The sequence below is a fragment of the Ursus arctos genome, unplaced genomic scaffold (assembly GCF_023065955.2).
Source record: "Ursus arctos isolate Adak ecotype North America unplaced genomic scaffold, UrsArc2.0 scaffold_1, whole genome shotgun sequence".
Classification (NCBI taxonomy): domain Eukaryota; kingdom Metazoa; phylum Chordata; class Mammalia; order Carnivora; family Ursidae; genus Ursus; species Ursus arctos.
The window spans coordinates 11,355,537-11,374,993 of NW_026622763.1; the positions used below are offsets into that span (position 1 = coordinate 11,355,537).

Genomic DNA, 19,457 nt, shown 5'->3' on the forward strand with positions numbered 1-19,457 from the left:
AACAGGTAGCAAACTATAATGAAAAGAAAAGGTTGTTTCAGAAACTTCGAGAGTGTGATTAGCTTCAGGCTTTTAAACTTTATGAAGAAAGAGTAGACCTCTCTCCCAAAGAAAAGATGAAATTAAAATTACTGTTTATGCTTCAATTATATTTCCCACAGCCCAGTTCAAAGGATTAATTGAAATAAAGTTTGTCTGATATCACAGAACATCTAACAAGATCATTAATGAGTTACTGTCAGTTTCTCTGATACTTCCGTTTTACATGTACAAGAGGAGAAAATAAAAAGGCTGAAACCTTGAAATAGTGTACTTGTCTGCTTTTTTTTTTTTTTTATTAAAAAAGACCATGATTCTTTAGGAGGTGATACAAGATTGCTTTCCAGTCAGATCATAATTTCCACAATTTCTGCAGTAACTATAAATTTGAAAGGTTCCCACTCTCCCCACCCCAATTCACTTTTGGCACCTGTATGTGAAATGTCACTTTCGAAAAATGGGGGAAAATGTGCTGAATGCTGGGTTTAAATCACAGTACGCCTTTCCTGAGGAAAACTTTTCTGGGTGTTAAATTGAGAATATTGATACAAGAAAGCTTAACAATATCTCATCAATAAAAGCCTTTTTCTAACCAACTCTACGGCTGTCTCAGAAGAAAATTATACTAGAGGTAGCAGCCAATTCTCAGAGGTAAAGGGTAATGGCTTATCTTATCCTTTCCTACTTCTCCTAATTTTAAATTTAGAATTACAGAGCAGTTCTAGGAGAGGTAGCAGAACGTCTGGCACAGGCTCTGGCTTCATGACTTGAGAATACAATGTCAACTCATCGCATTCTTCAGAAGAACTCATTATACTGAAAAGAAATAAAAGAAGAGGCTCTCTTAACCTGTGCATGCAGAGAGGTTGACCAGAAGGACAGATACCAGCAGAGGAGGAGGGACCTAACCATGTCTGGCAATGAGGAGAGGACGTATCCAAAGATATATTCTTGAACTGATTAGAAAAGTGTGTCACTTATAAAGTATTCTACTCTTGAGACTTCACTTAATCTGCTAAACAGAAGCTTCGACACAAGAATCAGGATGCGACAGGAGAGAAATAGCCAACACAGGCTGTAATTGGTTAATATTAAAATATGAAGAATTCAACTTTCATTTCTCATACGTGTGAAGGGTTTAGGAGCTTGTTACTGACCTATTTGGCCTGATTCATATTTATTTTTATTTTTTCGCTGTGCTTCAGATCCACAGGGTATTGCCACGAAACTTATCCCAAAAAATCTCTGAATTTTTATTAGAGCTTGATGGATTTTTTAAAGTACTTCTGTTAAGCTGATAAGAGTTAGGGAGAGTCTTATCCTACCCCCTCCCCCAAACCTAAGAAGACATTTTTATTTCAAAACGAAAGATGGTGATGTTATAAAACTAGGGAGGGCAATAAGATGCTGTGACAGCACATTTCCTTTTAATTAACACTTATCTCTTGCCTATACGCTACATATGTGATTCAGCTTTGGGGAGGGAAAAGGGGAGGAAGAAGGAAAACTCCAAAACCTCCTGACAAAGTAGCCGTTCCAATGCGTGGACAAGGGCTTATTTCTTCTGCCGGCCACTGATTCACAAACATTTTCCCCATCTAAAGAAGTATGCGTGAATGAGGGTGGGGAGAGCAGGGAACACACCAAGAAGTCGACTACACTCTTCTCTTAATGAGCCCGCCCTGGGTCCTTAGCGGCCACTGACTTCATCCACCATCTTGGCTTTCACAGTAAGCAACATCTTTCTTTAAAACTTTTCTTGTTCTTGCTGCTTTTCTTGCCGTTCTTGTCTTTATTCTCAGACATCTTTTTGGCTCTGATTTCTCTCATTAGGTCAAAGAACACCTGGGGTGGGGAGGAAGGAGTGAAAAGAAGAGGGAGGAAAAAGCATTTAATGATTTCACGAAGCAATTGCACTAAGCAGGCTACGTAGTTACATTTTAAAGCATAAAGCAGCCTCATTTTTATAAACCCTGCGCCAAAATTTGCACCAGACTTTCTAGCATTTCCAGCCACCAGGCAAGGCTGAGAACAGGAGTGCCTGCTACTGGGTACTTTCTTAGACACGACCATGTAATCCTTATCATGACCTTATAAAGGCAGGGACCTCATTATGCCTGACAGCTTCCCCAGCAAAACTAGCGGACTTGGAACATGGTGGGGTGGGGTGGGGAGAAGGGGGACAGAGCATAAACAGAATCAGGCTCCTGCCCCAGGAAACTGGGGGCACTGGGGAGGAGAGAAGTGCTGTCCCACCCCCCCACCCCCCACCCGGGCCCCTGCCCTCATTCTGAGGAACAGCCGCTGTTTGTTCCTTGTGATGTTCGCTGAGAGGAACTTTATCAAGAACTGATATAAGGCAGGTCCTTTGAATGCCAGTGTGTTATTCAGATACACATTATCGTTCGTCACAATAGTTTGGGTTTTGCCCTCTGATACCAGCAATCGCGCCAAAGTGCGATGATACCTACCCAAGCAGACAAAACATGCCTCCCACAAAGACGCAGTTCAGATTTCTCAGACGGAGCGACGGAGACTCAGCGTAGAGACTGAGTGTAGGCTTTAATCTTTGGATGTCCGCACAAAACTAGAAGCTCCTTTTATTTTCATAGACTTATCTTCTTCTTGGTGAAAAGTAAGACCGAGCTTTCTGACTGGGGGACTCCCTGTGCATCTACCACCAGCTCCGGGGCCCGGAAAAGGGCCTCTTCCCCCAAAGTGAACTAAGCACCCCACCCACAAGAGCAGCGGGGAACAGCTTCAGAAGTTACAGCTTTTTCTTTCTGTTCTAACAGCAAAGGCAGGAGGGGAATGGAATGTGTCCAATCTAAAATGATGACGAAGTTGTTCATGGGCTGATCTTATCGACGACGGCCCGTCCCTTCGTGTAAATTGTTTACAAGTGAACACAATGCTGCCAGTCATAAGTTTCTGCTGGGTCCTGTTTGGCAGGTCAAGCTGCTCCAGTGGAGGAAGCGGAGATGCAAGGTGCCCTGCGACAGCCCCAACCGCCACCACACCGTCAAAAGCACGACATATGCATGCTTCCGCACCGAGAGAGCCGGCCTCATTTTTTTTTAAATCAAATACATGTCTGGATTTCCTGGGTGTTCCTACATCTAGAAAACAATGTGATAGAAAGAAAGAGATTTGGAACAGCACAGGAATCGACATAAGAGCTGAGAAATAATAGGAAGAAAATACAGCTAACAAGTGAACGTACGTCACATCGCAGACAGATTTAGATTGTAGATGCCGCCCAAGGGCTTCTAAAGTGAACCCTTCCTGAGGGGAAATAACGACTGACGCCATAGAAATACAAAGAATCATAAAAGAGTATTAGAAAACAATATGCCAACAAATTGGACAACCTGGAAGAAATGAGTATCAACTCCTAGAAACATACAATATTCCAAAACAGAATCAAGAAGAAGCAGCAGCTTTGAACAGACTGATTACTAGTGGCAAAAATGAATTGGTAATCAAAACACTCCCAACAAACGAAAGTCAAGGACCAGATGGCTTCACAGGTGAATTGCATCAGACATTAAAGAAGAGTTAATACTTATTCTTCTCAAACTATTCCCAAAAAAAGAAAAGGAAAACCTACAAATTCATTCTATGAGGCCAACATCACCCTAATACCAAAACAAGACAAAGACACCACAAAAATAGAAAACTACAGGAGCACCTGGATGGCTCGGTCAGGTAAGCGTCTGACTCTTGTTTTAGGCTCAAGCCATGAACTCAGGGCCGTCACACAGAGCCGGAATTGGGGCCCATCTGGCTCTGTGCTCAGTGGGGAGTCTGCTTAAGATTCTCTCTCTCTCCCTCTGTCCCTCCCCATGCTCTCTCTCAAATAAACAAATCTTAAAAAGAAAACTGCATAAACATAGGTGTAAAAGTCTTCAGCAAAATATCAGCAAACGGAATTCAACAACACATTAAAAGGATCATTCACCACAATCAAGTGGGGTTTATTCCAGAGATGTAAGAGTGGTTCAATATTTGCAAATCAGTCACTGTGATACATCACATTAAAAAGAGAAAGGATAGGGGCGCCTGGGTGGCGCAGTCGTTAAGCATCTGCCTTCGGCTCAGGGCGTGATCCCGGTGTTGTGGGATCGAGCCCCACATCAGGCTCCTCCGCTGTGAGCCTGCTTCTTCCTCTCCCACTCCCCCTGCTTGTGTTCCCTCTCTCACTGGCTGTCTCTCTCTCTGTCAAATAAATAAATAAAATCTTCAAAAAAATAAAATAAAATAAAATAAAAAGAGAAAGGATAAAAACCACATGATCATCTCAAAAGACCCAGAAAAAGCATGTGACAAAATACAACATCTGTTCAGGATAAAAACTCCCAACACAGTGGATTTAGAAGGAACGTACCTCAACATAATAAATGCCATATCTGAAAAACCCACAGCTAACATCATACTCAATGGTGAAAAACTGAGAGCTTTTCCTTTATGATGAGGAACAAGAATGTCCACTCTCACAACTTCTATTCAAAATAGTACTGGAAATCCTAGCCACAGCAATCAGACAAGAAAAAGAAATAAAAGGCATACTAATTTAAAAAGAAGAAGTAAAACTGTCACTATTTGCAGATGACATGATACTATATATAGAAAACCCTAAAGATACCACACACACACAAAAAACTATTAGAATGGATAAATAAATTCACTAAAGTTACAAGACACAAAATTAATACACAGAAATCTGTTATGTTTCTATACATCAAAATTGAAGTAGCAGAAAGAATTAAGAAAACAATTCCATTTACAATTTACACCAAGAGAATAAAAGACCTGAGAATAAATTTTATCAAGGTTAAAGACCTATACTCTGAAAACTATAAGACATTGATAAAAGAAATTGAAGATGATACAGAGAAATATTTCATGCTCACGGACTAGAAGAATTAATATTATGAAAATGTCCATACTTCCGAAAGCAAACTACAGACTAAGTGTAATCCCTATCGAAATACCAATAGTATTTTCCACAGAACTAGAATAATCATAAAATTTGTATGGAACCACAAAAGACTCTGAATAGCCAAACCAATCTTGAGAAAGAAGATTTCAAGATACACTTCCAAAGCTTTAGTAATCCAAATATGGTCCTGGCTCAAAAACAGACACATAGATCAATGGAACAGGATAGAGGATACAGAAATAAACCCATGCTTATATGGTCAATTAATCTAAGACAAAGGAGGCAAGAATATCTAATGGGGAAAAAACAGTCTTTTCAATAAATGGTGTTGGGAAAATTGGACAGCCACATGCAAAAGAATGAAACTGGACCACTTTCTTATACCAAACACAAAAATCAACTTGAAATAGACTAAAGACCTAAACGTGAGACCTGAAACCACAAAATTCATAAAAGAAAGAACATAGGCACGAGCACCAGGTGATGTATGGAAGTGCTGAGTCTCTCTATTGTACACCTGAAACTAATATTACACTGTATGTTAACTATACTGGAATTTAGATAAAAACTTGAGGAAAAAAAGAAAACATAGGCAGTAATTTCTTGGACATCAGCCTTAGCAACATATTTATGGATCTGTCTCCTCAGGCAAGGGAAACAGAAGCAAAAGTAAACTGTTGGGACTAGACCAAAAGAAAAAGCTTTCGCACAGGGAAGGAAACCATCAACAGAAGAAAAAGACAACCACTGAATGAGAGAAGATATCTGTAAACCATATATTCAATAAGGGGTTAATGTCCAAAGTATATAAAGAACTTTTACAACTCAACACCTAAAAACCAAATAATCTCATTAAAAATGCACAAAGGACCCAAATAAACATTTTTCCAAAGAAGACGTAGAGACGGTCAATAGGCACATGAAAAGACACGTCACTCAGCCTCAAGGAAATGCAGCTGAAAACCACAATGAGAGATCACCTCTCACACCTGTCAGGCTGGTAACAAAAAGACAAGAAAATAAGTGTTGGCGAGGATGTGGAGAAAAGGGAACGTGCGTGCACTGTGAGTGGAAATGTAAAATGGTGCAGCCGCTGTGGAAAACAGTATGGAGGTCCCTCAAAAAATTAAAAATAGAACTACCGCATGATCCAGTAATTGCACTACTGGGTATTTATCCGAAGAAAATGAAAACACTAATTCAAAAAGATATATGCACCCAATGTTTATAGCAGCATGATTTACAATAGCCAAATTATGGAAGCAACACAGGTGTCCATCAACAGATGAATGGATTAGGAAGATATGTATACACATACATCGTTACTCAGCCATGAAAAAAGAATGGGATCTTGCCATTGTAACAACACGGATGGACCTAGAGGGTACTATGCTAAGTGAAATAAGACAGACAAAGACAAATACCATATGATTTCACTTATATGTGGAATCTAAAAACCAAAAGAAACAAACAAAAGCAGACTCTTAGATACAGAGAACAAACTGGTGGTTGCCAAAGGGGAGGGGGATGGGAAGATGGGTGAATTAGGTGATGGGGATTAAGAGGAACAAACTGTCAGCTGGGAAATAAATAAGTCACAGTGATGAAAAAAAGTACAGCGTAGGGAATATAGTCAGTAATACTGTAATAGCACTGTATGGTGACAGATGGTGACTACACTTATCGTCCTGAGCCCCGAGTAATACACAGAATTGTTAAAGCAACTCGTGGTTCACCTGAATGAATATAACATTGTATATAATAATTTTTTAAAAAAATAAAGTGACATTCTAAATACCAGTGTTCTTCTAGCCTCACTTCAAGTTAAAGTAAGCTTGATTACACATCTGTCCCTCTTCAGGTAAGAAGGAAAGGAGAATTATTTCTCCCTAAGAAAGAGCAACGTGAGAAGCTTTGGGGGACTCAGATGCTGCTGCCGCATAATACACAGCGGGTGTAGCCACTGCTGGGCCCAAATGAAATGCGTTCACGTGCCGCAAGAGCATGGATCAGGAAGCAAGAGCTAACGAACAAGGGGACGGGAGAAGGAAAAGCCTCATCTCTCAGGTTGTCTGCTTGGACTGGGTGGCAGCCACTCTGAGCCTTAATTCTTAAAAACAAGAAACCAAACCAAACAAAAAACAAGCCCCAAAACCCAACAATAGCGATCACTGGTAGGTGGATTTTCAAAACCTGTCGACATTCATCACTATCAAGGTCACCCTTTCGCTGGCTTCGGAGATCCGAATTAAAAAGCACGCTGGGGATGGGTAAGGAGAGAAGAGAAGAACAAATCTAACCAATCAATGACAGCAAAATTCGGTTATGCTGTGTGTCTTTGGGGAGCCTCCTGAGAGCCCGCTGAAGAACTTGCTCATTGGACACGAGAGCACAGGGGAGCTACCGACGCCTGCCCTACCCACACGGTCTGCACGAAGCCAGGGCCTCATCTTGCCACACTTCCAAGGGCCGTGCCAACATTAGGCATACCCAACAAAGGCTCATGACAAAGTGAGAGGCCTCTGGGTTGTATTAACTCCAGGGTCAAACCCTCCCAGGGCTTCTCACCATACTGGCTGAGACATCTGGAAAAACCAGTCCTCCCCTACTTTCCATGAACGGTTCCCTCAAAACCAAGCAGACGAGACATCTACGTTCTGCTTTTTCTAAGAAACATGCAGAGCGCACGCCTACCTTGTCCACATTGGCCCGCGTTTTAGCCGATGTCTCCACATACTGCACGCCCCACTCCTCTGCTTTACTCCTAGCCTCTTCGATGGGCACCTGCCTTCGCTCCTCGAGGTCGGACTTGTTTCCCACGACAAGCAATGGAATTTTATCTTCTTCGGCCTTAACGCGGAGGATCTGTTCCCTAAGGCGCAGCATCAAAACAAACAAAACCAAACAGCACGGCTAAGAAAGCTAGAGTAAGAACTCAATTGCACTGATACTTCTAAAATGAAAGGCTGTCCTGGCGCAGAAAAACGTGTTACACTTAGGGAATGTTCCAAGGACACTCCCTAGATCCTGTCATAAAGGAAACAAGTGTTCTTAAAGCCCGGTTCTCAGTTTGCCTGTATCAGAAGGATGTGGGGTGCTCATCACAAACATCGATTTCTGGGTCCAAAGGAGTCCCACACACGTGATGTCTAAACAGGAGCCCAGGATTCTGCGTTTCGACAGGGTCCCCAACTTATGCTTAGGCACCAAAAATTTTTAACAAAAAGAACAACTTGGGAAGCTCCGGGATAAAAACAAGTTAACAGAAGTATCTTCATACAAAAAATGCTTAATAATTCCCCTGAAAACAATGGTATGATTTCTTTGTGAGAATAACAGCTATGAAATCAGTGTTTTCCTAAGGAAGGCGGTGCTCTATTAGATCATGAAATCAGTTTCATGAGTCACAACCAGTAATTTTTTCCTCGATGAAACAGAATATTATAGAACAGAAACATCAGAAGGAACCTCCAGGATTACATAAAGTATGGTTCTGCGAAACTTCTGTTTCACTTACATCTGTACCTGCGTATGCACTTGCTCCCCGAACAGTCTGCACTTAGATACACTGAATGTTACAGCCAACAGGGCGGGGTCAGTTATGTTAAGGAGTAATCATGTTTTAATGCATATTATTTTTCTACTACAAAGTAAAGAAAAAAAAAGGAAATAATCCACATTAAATTTTACCTCTATTAAAACTATCAGCTATCTAAAATCATTAATCAAAACAAACTATTACAAAAATTAAATATTCCACTTTCGTTATTTTGGTCCAGTAAAGACATTTCTACTTCCACATTCTAAAATATTCCAAAGAGACCCCTTCAAAAGTGCATTTTGTGGAGATCTGCATTGATTTGTATATGATATAGGGTAACATTTCATAATAATAAAAATATTTTAAAAATTTTCCATTAGAATCAATTTAAGTATCAGATAGCAAATATTTTAAGAAAAATGAAAAAGAAGAAAAGTAGATGCTTAAAAATTGCCTTTAAGTAGCTTTGCCATAGGCTACATTTCAACAGAAGTCAAAGAACATACTACATTTAGAAGTTAAATGATCAACGCAACTGTGAACGAGAAAAACTGAGAGCTCTCTCATTAGTCATGCAGAGGTTTGTAAAATTACCTCATTAATACATATATTAAATCAAAAATGGGAGTAGCAAGTCTGGTCTCTTATTACAAACCTATTTTTCTAGCTTACTGAATACTGTCCAGGGACAGTTTCAAGGAAGATAGAGCATATAAATGTTTTATGTCGGGACCTCCCCATAAATCCAGAGATGCTATGTTTGAAAACTGCTAAGAGGCATAACATGAGTTTAACCACAAGGGCTCAGAGATATTCTACCTCCATTCTTCTGTCTCCAGTGCCGTGAGAAGCCTGGACAGCCCTGTGACTTTTATCTGAATGTCCAGAGTTCAAGTCAGACGAACTAACTTGCCCTTCCTTTCTCTTTTAGGTAGTCCTCTGTCCTTTTTCTTCTAAGGATCCCTGTTCTCACATAATGACCGAAACCCATCTCCCAAGATGAGAGGAGACTGCTCCAAAGCGCTGGGAACACGAAGGCTGTCTGCGTGTGTGTGGTGGCACGGGGAGACAGGACGTCTGTTCTCTGGACAGGACTCCTCCACGGCCCACCATTTCCTTTCTTGGTGAGTCATGGGGTGATGGGAAATAAAAAGGCACAGGACATGCAGGAAAATGAGGAAGTGTGTATATCTGTCCTGTTTTATCCTCAAGGCCAGATAAAAACAGGATTATGCAAACACAATTATGACTACCGGGGCTATTCCCACATAGAGAAAACTCTAGGTCTGTTGGGAAAGTCTGAAAATTAACAGGACCACTCATAAGAGTCCCGGTCATTTAACTGATCACCGTAACACGCACACACTAGAGTACCAGAGAATTCAGACGTTCCACCTTTGCAGGCCTGGCGCTAGGCAGCCAGCAACGGACCGCTACCTTGTCTACGTTCCGCTCACTCTGCTGGCTTAGCTGGGATCGCCTCTTGAGGCCTCCCTGGCTCACTGATGCCTCCCCCCAAATCTTGGGGGGATATTTAGTTTCCTCATTTTTATTTTTGGTTGATCCCTCGATTTCTGACCAGAACTTGCTAAAGAATGAAAAAACAACACTGGTTTCCCGCCCCCCCTTTTTAGTTCCCTGTTAGACTCTGTATCTGGTTCTTAAAATCAAAAGTCATCTGGGCAGATAAGTTTATAAGGAGAGTAGATGAAAAAAATACAATTGTGTAAGAGAAAGGAAAAGCGTAAGGGGTAAAGAGAAAGACGCCCTTCCTACTCAAATTCCTCTAAGGAATTCACTCTCACTCACTTGCTATTTCTTTATAACGAGATGAACTTAAGGTATCTTTAACTACTGCGTTTAAAATGAATTACAGCAGTTAATATTCTACTATGTAAGTACCACGCGCACACCCTGTGAGAAGGCCTGGGGACATCACACGGTGCAGGTGGCCATGGTGTCTGCCCTGAAAAATTTACAGCCTGAAGCATCACTTCATTTCATCAACTGACAAGTGCATTTTCAGACAGAGAAACAGAATCTCCAGTGCTGAGTAAACTTGCCCAGAGTCACAAAACGGCTAAGGGGCGGGGCAAGGATTCAAACGCAGATCTGTCGGATTCTGAAGCTGGGCTCTTCCCACTCACCTAGGCTAACGGTCCTGACAGTAGCAGTAAATGGTCACTCAGACCCATGTCTTTCACTCTCCTGACAATGTTTCATCGACCTCAAAATAGATCAAAATTATTACTTTTCCAGCAAAATTATAAAAAAGATAAAAATAGTTGGGGTGCCTGGGCGGCTCAGTTGGTTAAGCATCTGACTCTTGATTTCAGCTCAGGTCATGATCTCAGGGCCCTGGAATGGAGCCCCCCATCAGGCTCCATGCTCAGCAGGGAGTCTGCTTGAGATTTTCTCTCTCCCTTTCCCTCTGCCCCTCCCCCTGCTCGTGCTCTCTCTCACTCGCTCTGTCTCACTCGCCTTCTCTCTCCAATACATAAATAAAATCTCTAAAAAAAGATAAAAACAGTGAGCTCATCAATCACTGTCCCTTAGGATTTATATGAAAACAAAATTACAGGTTCTTGAGAATATGGAATGGCTTCGTCCTCTCTAGGGACAACAGATTCTTCAGATAATTTATATTCAGAAATTTTAAAAACAGGGAAACCCAGAGAGACCATAACAAATGGTGGACTATAATGTGCCAAGATTCAAAAAGCCGCAGAAAATTCTTTAGCAGAATTCTTCCTAATAACGAGCTCAACCCTCTGCTACGGTGCTCGGCCCCAAAGTCCTGCCAAGCCGAACCCGTGAGAAAGGCAAAAAGCCTGCGGGAGTCTGGAGGCTATTTCACTTGACACACACCTGAACTCGGCAGTCGCTGTAAACGACTCGTGTTCTGTGATTGAAAACACGAGGAGGAAGCCTTCCCCGCTGCGGAAGTAGTTGTCCCGAATGGCCGCGTAGTCCTCTTGTCCAGCCGTGTCCAGGATATCTATCTGGACTTCTTCTCCATCAAGAACCACTTTCTTTCTGTAACTGTCAGCTTTGGTAGGTTCATAGTCTTCTACAAACTGAGGAAATAAACAGCATTATCGGTAATGAACAAAGTTTTAAGGGAAAGAAAATATGCCCAAGAAAATACATTTCAATATATACGGGCACTTTGCCTACAATCAACTGAGTACTTACTGAGTGCCCATCATTATCACGCTATGTACAAAGCACTATGAAATAAAAGTAACTCCTCATATAACACTTCTGTTCTTTATTGCTCTCAGCTCTACCACTTTTTTATTTTGATTTTAAATAAGAGCAGATATGGGGTGCCTGGGTGGCTCAGTCGTTAAGCGTCTGCCTTTGGCTCAGGTCATGATCCCAGGGTCCTAGGATCGAGCCCCACATCGGACTCCCTGCTCAGTGGGGAGTCTGCTTCTCCCTCTCCCTCGCCCCCTGCTTGTGTTCCCTCTCTCGCTGTCTCTCTCTGTCAAAAAATTTAAAAAAATAAAAAAATAAAAGAGCAGATATTTCCATTTTGTAGATGAGGAGACCAAGCACAGGGCAGAAAGAACACTTGGCAATATTATTCTCAGTATAAAATTAGAATATAAACACAGGCAAGGGTGAGAAACAGAAGCTCTTATACGTAATCAACAGAAGTATAAAACTCATCTGAAAAGTAATTTGGCAAGAGGGACTAAGAGGATTAAATATACACATAATGAAATATAAAAATAAACCCATCAAGCACCAGAAGAAAACACGGGTGAAATCCTTTTATTACCTTGAAGTAGGGAAGGCCTTTTTAACTATGACTCAAAATCCAGAAGCCATGTAAGAAAAAATTGATAAATTAGACTACATAAAAAATTTTAAAAACTTCCGTATGGCACAACACACTATAAAAAAAGACAAATGACAAACAGGAAAAAAGTATTTGAACTCACATCACAAAGAGCTATATTTACACAGTTCCTAGAAACAGGGAGGAAAAAAAAGATCAACAAACCAACGGGGAAAAGTGGCAACAGACATAAACAATTCACAGAAAAATAAATCCATATGATGTTAAACATACCAAATCATCCTCACTTAATATAGAGAAGTTGTTAACCACGCGGAGATGCCATTTTTCACCTACCAGACCGGTAAAAACCCCACCATCGGACAACACACTCTGGGGAAAAGGCCCTCTTGTATATGGCTGGTGGGAGGAGAGAACAGCGCGGTCTTTATGGGGAGGAATACGGCAAGATCTAAGAGCACTGGAGAAGCACTCTTCCTGGGTCCCAGCCACCCCGCTTCTAGAAATCTAATCTACGGCAACATACAAGGCGATCCCTGTGGCACTGTGTGTGACAGCAAACGATTAATACCAGCCAGACGCCCAGCAACAGGTGTCCACCAATGGAATACTCTGCAGCTATGAAAAAGACAGAGAACTATGTACAGATGCATAAAGATCTCCAGATTATAAGTCTACCTTTTACACAAGTAGGGAGAATACAGAATAAGAAACGTGTCTGTGTGTATAGTGGCTGTGTGTGTGTGTGTGTGTGTGTGTAAAATCTTACTAGGTATGTATATGCATATGTACTTATGTAGATATTTGCCAAAAAGATATCCTGAAAGGACAAATAAAACAAATTTAAAAGCTGTGAAACAGCAGAACTGAAGCAAACGACACTAAATGATTATGAAATTGGTAATACAGCCACACAGAGAAAGAACTAATTCAACAGACTTTAGCACAGACTATTTTGATGGTATGTGTCCCACTAAAAGGGACTAAGGACAAAAGAATTTCAAAAAATGCTGAACTTCCCTCAGTGCTTATATTATCGAATAACAATGGTATTAATATTTCAAAGCTATTTTCTTTATATTGTGGTAGACATCAAATAAGTAATTATCTTAATGATGTCAGAAGTATAGATATTTAGGAAAAAACTAAATTAATGACAGCGGTGTACTACTAAAATTGAACTAGTGCTGGTTTAGGCAGATATCCAGATGCAAAAGAATGAAGTTAGACCCGACTTCACATCACATACAAAAATTAACTCGAAATGGATCAAGACTGAAAAGTAAGGGCTAAAACCATAAACTCTAAGAAGAAAACATAGGTGTAAATCTTTATGATCTTGTATTTGGCAATGCATTCTTAGATAGGACATCGAAAGCACTAGCAACAAAAGCAAAAATAAACTGGACTTCGTCAAAATTTAAAACTTTCCTGCTTCAAAGGATACCATTAAGAAAGTGAAATGACCCATAAATAACCCAAAAAACGAGAGAAAATATTTATGAAATCACATATCCAATGAAGGATTTGTACTCTGAATACCTAAAACACTCCTCAAACTCAACAATAAAAAGACAAATAACCCAATTTAAAAATATACAAAGGACCTGAATAAACACTTCTCCAAAGAAGATATACAAATGGCCAATAAGCACACCAAACAAGGCCCAACATCATTAGTCATCAGGGAAATGCAAATCAGAACCACAATGAGATACCACTTCGTATCTACTAGGATGTATTACCAAAAAGAGACAGTGACAAGTGTTGGCAAGGATATGGAGAAATTGAAACCCTCATACATTGCTTGTAGGATTATAAACTGTTACACCTGCTATGGAAAACAATTTTGCAGTCCCCAAAAAGTTATACGTACAGTTAACCATGAGACCCAGCAAGTTTCATGCCTCAATATATTTACACAAGAGAATTTAAGACATAGGTCTACACAAAAATTTATACACAAATGTTCACGGCGACATTATTCAAAATAGCCAAAAAGTAGGAACAATCCACATGTCCATCAATCGATGAATGGATAAACAAAACATAGCATATCCAGACAACAGAATATTATTCTGTGATAAAAAGGAACGAAGTACCGGGGGCGCCTGGGTAACTCAGTCAGTTAAGCATCCGACCCTTGATTTCAGCTCAGGTCATGATCTCAGTGCTGTGAGATTGAGCTCCACACTGGGCTCCATGCTGGGTGTGGAGCCTGCTTACGATCCTCTCCCTTTGTCCCTCCCCCCACTTGAGTGCACACATGTGCGCATGCTCTCTCTCTCTCAAATAAATAAATAGGAATCTTAAAAAAAAAAAGGAACGAGTACTGATACAGGTTACAACATGGCGAGCTTTCAAGACATTATGCTAAGTGAAAGAAGCCAGATATAAAGACCATATATTATATGATTCAATTTATATGAAATGTCTAGATAGGCAAATCCATAAAAACAGAAAGTGGCTGTCAGGGACCAGGAGTAGAAGCAGGGAAGGCAGTAATGAGGAAAGACTGCTAATATGTAGGGTGTTTTCTTTTCTCTTTTTTTGAGAAAACTGTTCTAAAATTATATGACAGTGATGGCTGCACATCTGTGTGAATATATTAAAAAGTCATTGAATTGACTTTCAAATTCACACTTGAAAAGGGTGAATATCATGGTATGTGAATTATATCTTAATAAACTGTAATTTAAATTTTTAAAAATTTAAAAATTGAACTGAGATTATCAATTTGAACTTATGGACCCTTTGAAGAGACCCTTAAAAAGAGCCTCATGCTGGGCGCCTGGGTGGCTCAGTCGGTTAAGCATCCCACTCTTGATTTTGGCTCAGGTCATGATCTTGGGGTCGTGAGCATGAGCTGTGCGTGGGACTCTGTGCTTAGCAGGGAGTCTGCTTCCCTCTCTCTCTCTCTCTCCCTCCCCCTGCCCCTCCCCCCACTTGCACGCACCCTCTCTCTAAAATAAATTTAAAAAAAAAAGAGCTGCATGCTGCCAATTAAAAGCTACCGGTTCTTCAAATGATTTTAAATTTCAAAACAAAAAACCAAAAAATTTTTAGTGTTAGGTTCTTACATTTGTACTGTTATCTTAAAATATACAATATGTGACAATTGACCTATGCTTCACACAGTGTCTTTTTAACTCCTTTCCAAAGAGACGAATCCATGACCCCAAAAATCCATGACCACCCAGGGCAAACCTCTGAATACCACCATAAAGCATCTCAATTGCTTATTTCTGAGCTTTCAAGGTTAAAACCAGCAAGAGTCCCACAGACTCCCTGGACACAGGAAGTGAGAGTGTCCTGATACGACTTCGTAGCTCTGCGCCAGTGAAAAGTGTGCAGGTTATTAGAACACAGATTATAATCTTGATGTTTCCTTTTTTCCACTAGAAACAGGATATCCCCAAAGTCTGGGTATCTGTTAAGACGATCCAGGCTCCTGTATGTGCTCCAGTTTCAGATGCCCGAGACACACAAAACTAAGACGAACTTCACGGAGACCCTTTCTTACTGAGCACGTCTAAGCTGCCTCGGCCAGCCACTGAGCCAGCCGCTGACGGTCTAAAGAGGATAAAAGGTCAAAGATAAAAAGGTTAAGATCCCCCTCCAATTTTTCTCCAAGTCAGGACGTAGCCAAAAATAAACATTCCTGGGACCATGGCTCTTCACATAATCCAATTTTCATAGCAATTTCGCCATATACGCTAATTTTTTTTTAAGTTGGGGGAAAGCACTGGACCAAAAACAAAGACTGGGGGTAGCCCATGAGACTTTAGATAACTGGCGTCCCCGAGCACAGGACTCAGTTTCCTCTTCTGTGAAACCAGGCTTGACTAGCTGCTGTCTCAGGCAGGAGTCACCACACTGGGCCATACGTCAGAAGGGCCAGGAGAGCTTCATAAAAAGAAAGATTCCCATCCTCATCTCTAGAAACCTCATCCAGAAGGTGTTTTTTGCAAAGGTCTGCCAGGAGATTGTGTGATCAGCTAAGCTCGGGAATCACTGCCAAGGTTTCTTTAAGCTCCAAAATGATGATTCTGGAACTCTACTGTCCAATCCACTAGCCACTAGCCACGTGTCACGGAGCTCGGCAGCCACAGGTGTGGACAGTAGAAATACAGAACATTTTCACCGCAGCAGAAGGTTCTATGAGACAGCACTGTTTTAGAAAATCAATTAAAGACTTCCCCAAACATACATTGCTTCATGTCTAGGCTTTCCTTGCTCTGATTTTTTTTTATTATTTTTTAAATGTTTTTTTATTATATTATGTTAGTCACCGTACAGTACATCCCTGGTTTCTGATGTAAAGTTCGATGATTCATTAGTTGCGTATAACACCCAGTGCACCATGCAATACGTGCCCTCCTTACTACCCATCACCAGTCTATCCCATTCCCCCACCCCCTCCCCTCTGAAGCCCTCAGTTTGTTTCTCAGAGTCCATAGTCTCTCATGTTTCATTCCCCCTTCTGATTACCCCCCCTTTCTTTATCCCTTTCTTCCCCTACCGATCTTCCTAGTTCCTATGTTCCATAGATGAGAGAAATCATATGATAATTGTCTTTCTCTGCTTGACTTATTTCCTTGCTCTGATTTTATGTTCTCGTTTCTTCAACAACTGCTGCTCTCCAGTCCTCAAATCTGTTAGCACATGAAAAAATAGACTAAGATCAAGCCCCGCTTTCCCTGGTTTCTCTGAAGATACTGAGAAAAAGGGACAAAACTCTTCCGTGTGCATCTTTCCCCCTCCCTCTTACCATACGCACACACCAACATACATAATAAAAATGCAAATCCCGATCCGACTCTCCTCCTTGGTCTCCTATAGCATCAGCGGCCCGGCTATTGACAAGACCGTCTGCAGTGGATAAGTCTTTGTCGTGGGATCGCTCCTGAGGCTTAGCACCATCCCTGGCCTCTACGAACTAAGTGCTAGTAGCACCTGTCCTCTAGGTGGGACACCCCAAACTATCTCCAGACGTTGTCAATGATTCCCTGGGAGGGGGAAAAAAATCCCCTTCCTCATCTCGATTAACAATCTACTCCTCAAATCCTGTCTCCGTCTTAACTCTGCTCCTCACCCTCCCTTCTTCCCAGACTCCACAGAAGACAAATAAGGAATTTTTCATAAGCGAATCATGTTACTAAGCAGAAACAAAGACTTCCAAAGCCATCTTCAAGACTTGCCTCTGCTTTTTTATGCAAAAAACGTTTTGGGTAAATCAAGCAGATTCCACTAGATTCCCCCACTTTGGCCCCTAGTATAAGATAAAGAGAAGCAAACATGAAAGACAAAAATTTCTCTGTAAGATATAGGAGGGAATGACCCAGGAGGACATCAAGGTTGTGGTCTCAGGCTTATTCATCCTTTTTAAGGAAAGAATATAAAATTACACATATAATATTGGATATAAAAGTGAATATCTAGAGTGAGAAAAGAAATCATAATCCATTATAAATTTTTTTAAATGGACAAATACTATGGCAAATACACCGTCAGGTGACCCTCAGTGAGTCATGACCTGGTATGATGCTCTCCCCTTAAATACAGAGGCATCTGTGACGGGCTTCTAACCAACGGAATATAGCAATGGTCACGAGATCACCCCATGATTACACTTCCTTATATAAGAATCTGTCTCAGCGAACCAGAGAGAAGTGCCTACCGGCCCTGAGGAAGCAGCTGCCAGCGTATGAACGACCTACGCAAAGAGTCTGGTAGCAAGGACCTATGGGCCTCCATCCCACAGCTGCAAGAAACTGAACTCTGTCAGCACCCAGAGCTGGGAAGAGGATCTGAGCCTCAGCTGAGCTCACGGCCACAGCCAATACTGCAGCAGCCCTGGGAGACCGTGAGCAGAGCACACAGCTAAGCCATGCCAGACCCCTGGAAACTGTAGATAAAAATGTGTGTTGTTTCAGGCTGCTAAATCTGTAGGAATTTGCTACATGGCAACAGAAAACCAATACAAGGGGCACCTGGATGGCTCAGTTGGTTAAGCGTCTGCCTTTGGCTCAGGTCATGATCCCGGGGTCCTGGGACTGAGCCCAAGTTGGGCTCCCTGCTCGGCAGGGAGCCTGCTTCTCCCTCTCCCCCGCTTGTGCTCTCTGTCAAATAAATAGATAAAATCCTAAAAAAAAAAAAAAAAGAAAGAAAAAAGAAAAAAGAAAAAAAAAAAGAAAACCAATATAAATCCCGCTTTTATCATAAAATCCAGCAAAATAACTGATTTTTATTAATTAACTGCCTGGCATCCCTCTAGTACCTTCCTATTGGTTTGTTTGCCATATCCTCTGATTATCTCGCCAGACATGCCAATGATTCTGTAATACTTCCTATAGCGAGTAAAAAACAATTTAGTCTGGTCCTCTAGCATAATCAGTCCACATTTCTCTTTTTTGAAAGTTTAGAAGGGTTTTTTCAGCTTCACGACTTGACATGACTAGTCATAAAAGTTGTAGGACGGTTGTCAAATTTAGGAAACCCCTATTGAACTTCCCTGTAAGAAGCTGTAAGATCTGGAAGAACTTTCCAGACCAGTTTCTAGCTCCATATGTCTCAGCCCTTGTTTCCCTTTCACAGCCCACACATTTTCAGAGCCAGGTGCCACAGGATAATAGCCACACCACAATACACTCCTGGCCTGCACCTCGTGTCACAGAGCCAGGTGAGTCAGCGGAGTGGGTGGTGGGCATATTCCTGGAAGCCATGCCGACAGTGAGACGGCTGGTAACAACCAGATGCCAAAGTGACTCCAAACCACATAAATATATTCCACTAACTCCCAGCTAACCGTATCCTTAATTCCACTTCCCTCAGCTAGATCCCCAAAATGGCCATTGCCACTCAAATACCATCCAACATTAGAGGAAGGTGGACAGGGCAAGTCTAAGGAAAACAGGTAATGATCTTCACCGATTGTGGTTACGGGTTTCTTCCTTTCTCAAATTTTGTAAAGCACACACCCATGTAAACGGGATGCAAACTCTGGTCGGAACGCTCTGCCTGTAGTACCAGCCAACGGCCAATCAGGCAGGGATGTCTGTTGCCACGGAAATCAAAACTGTATTGTCACACTGGACTCGGCACCAGCTCTATTATTCACATTAAGT

General features: G+C 41.4%; 1 protein-coding gene across 5 annotated transcripts in view; it reads right to left on the reverse strand.

Annotated features, from left to right (window-relative positions):
• Positions 1–305: 305 nt before the first annotated feature.
• The window catches only part of RALB (RAS like proto-oncogene B), a 44,928-nt gene continuing 25,776 nt past the window's right edge, over positions 306–19,457 (reverse strand). For 4 of the 5 annotated variants that reach the window (XM_026510159.4, XM_026510160.4, XM_044388280.3 and 1 more), the window contains exons 3-5: positions 11,391–11,599; positions 7,676–7,853; positions 306–1,884 (exon numbers count right to left, since the gene is read on the reverse strand). In XM_026510159.4, coding sequence (XP_026365944.1) covers positions 1,765–1,884; positions 7,676–7,853; positions 11,391–11,599 — 507 coding nt within the window. In that variant the 3' untranslated portion in view covers positions 306–1,764. Of the gene's footprint in view, positions 1,885–2,329; positions 7,854–11,390; positions 11,600–19,457 lie in introns of those variants that run through there. The other variant, XM_057317160.1, reaches the window with a different exon arrangement.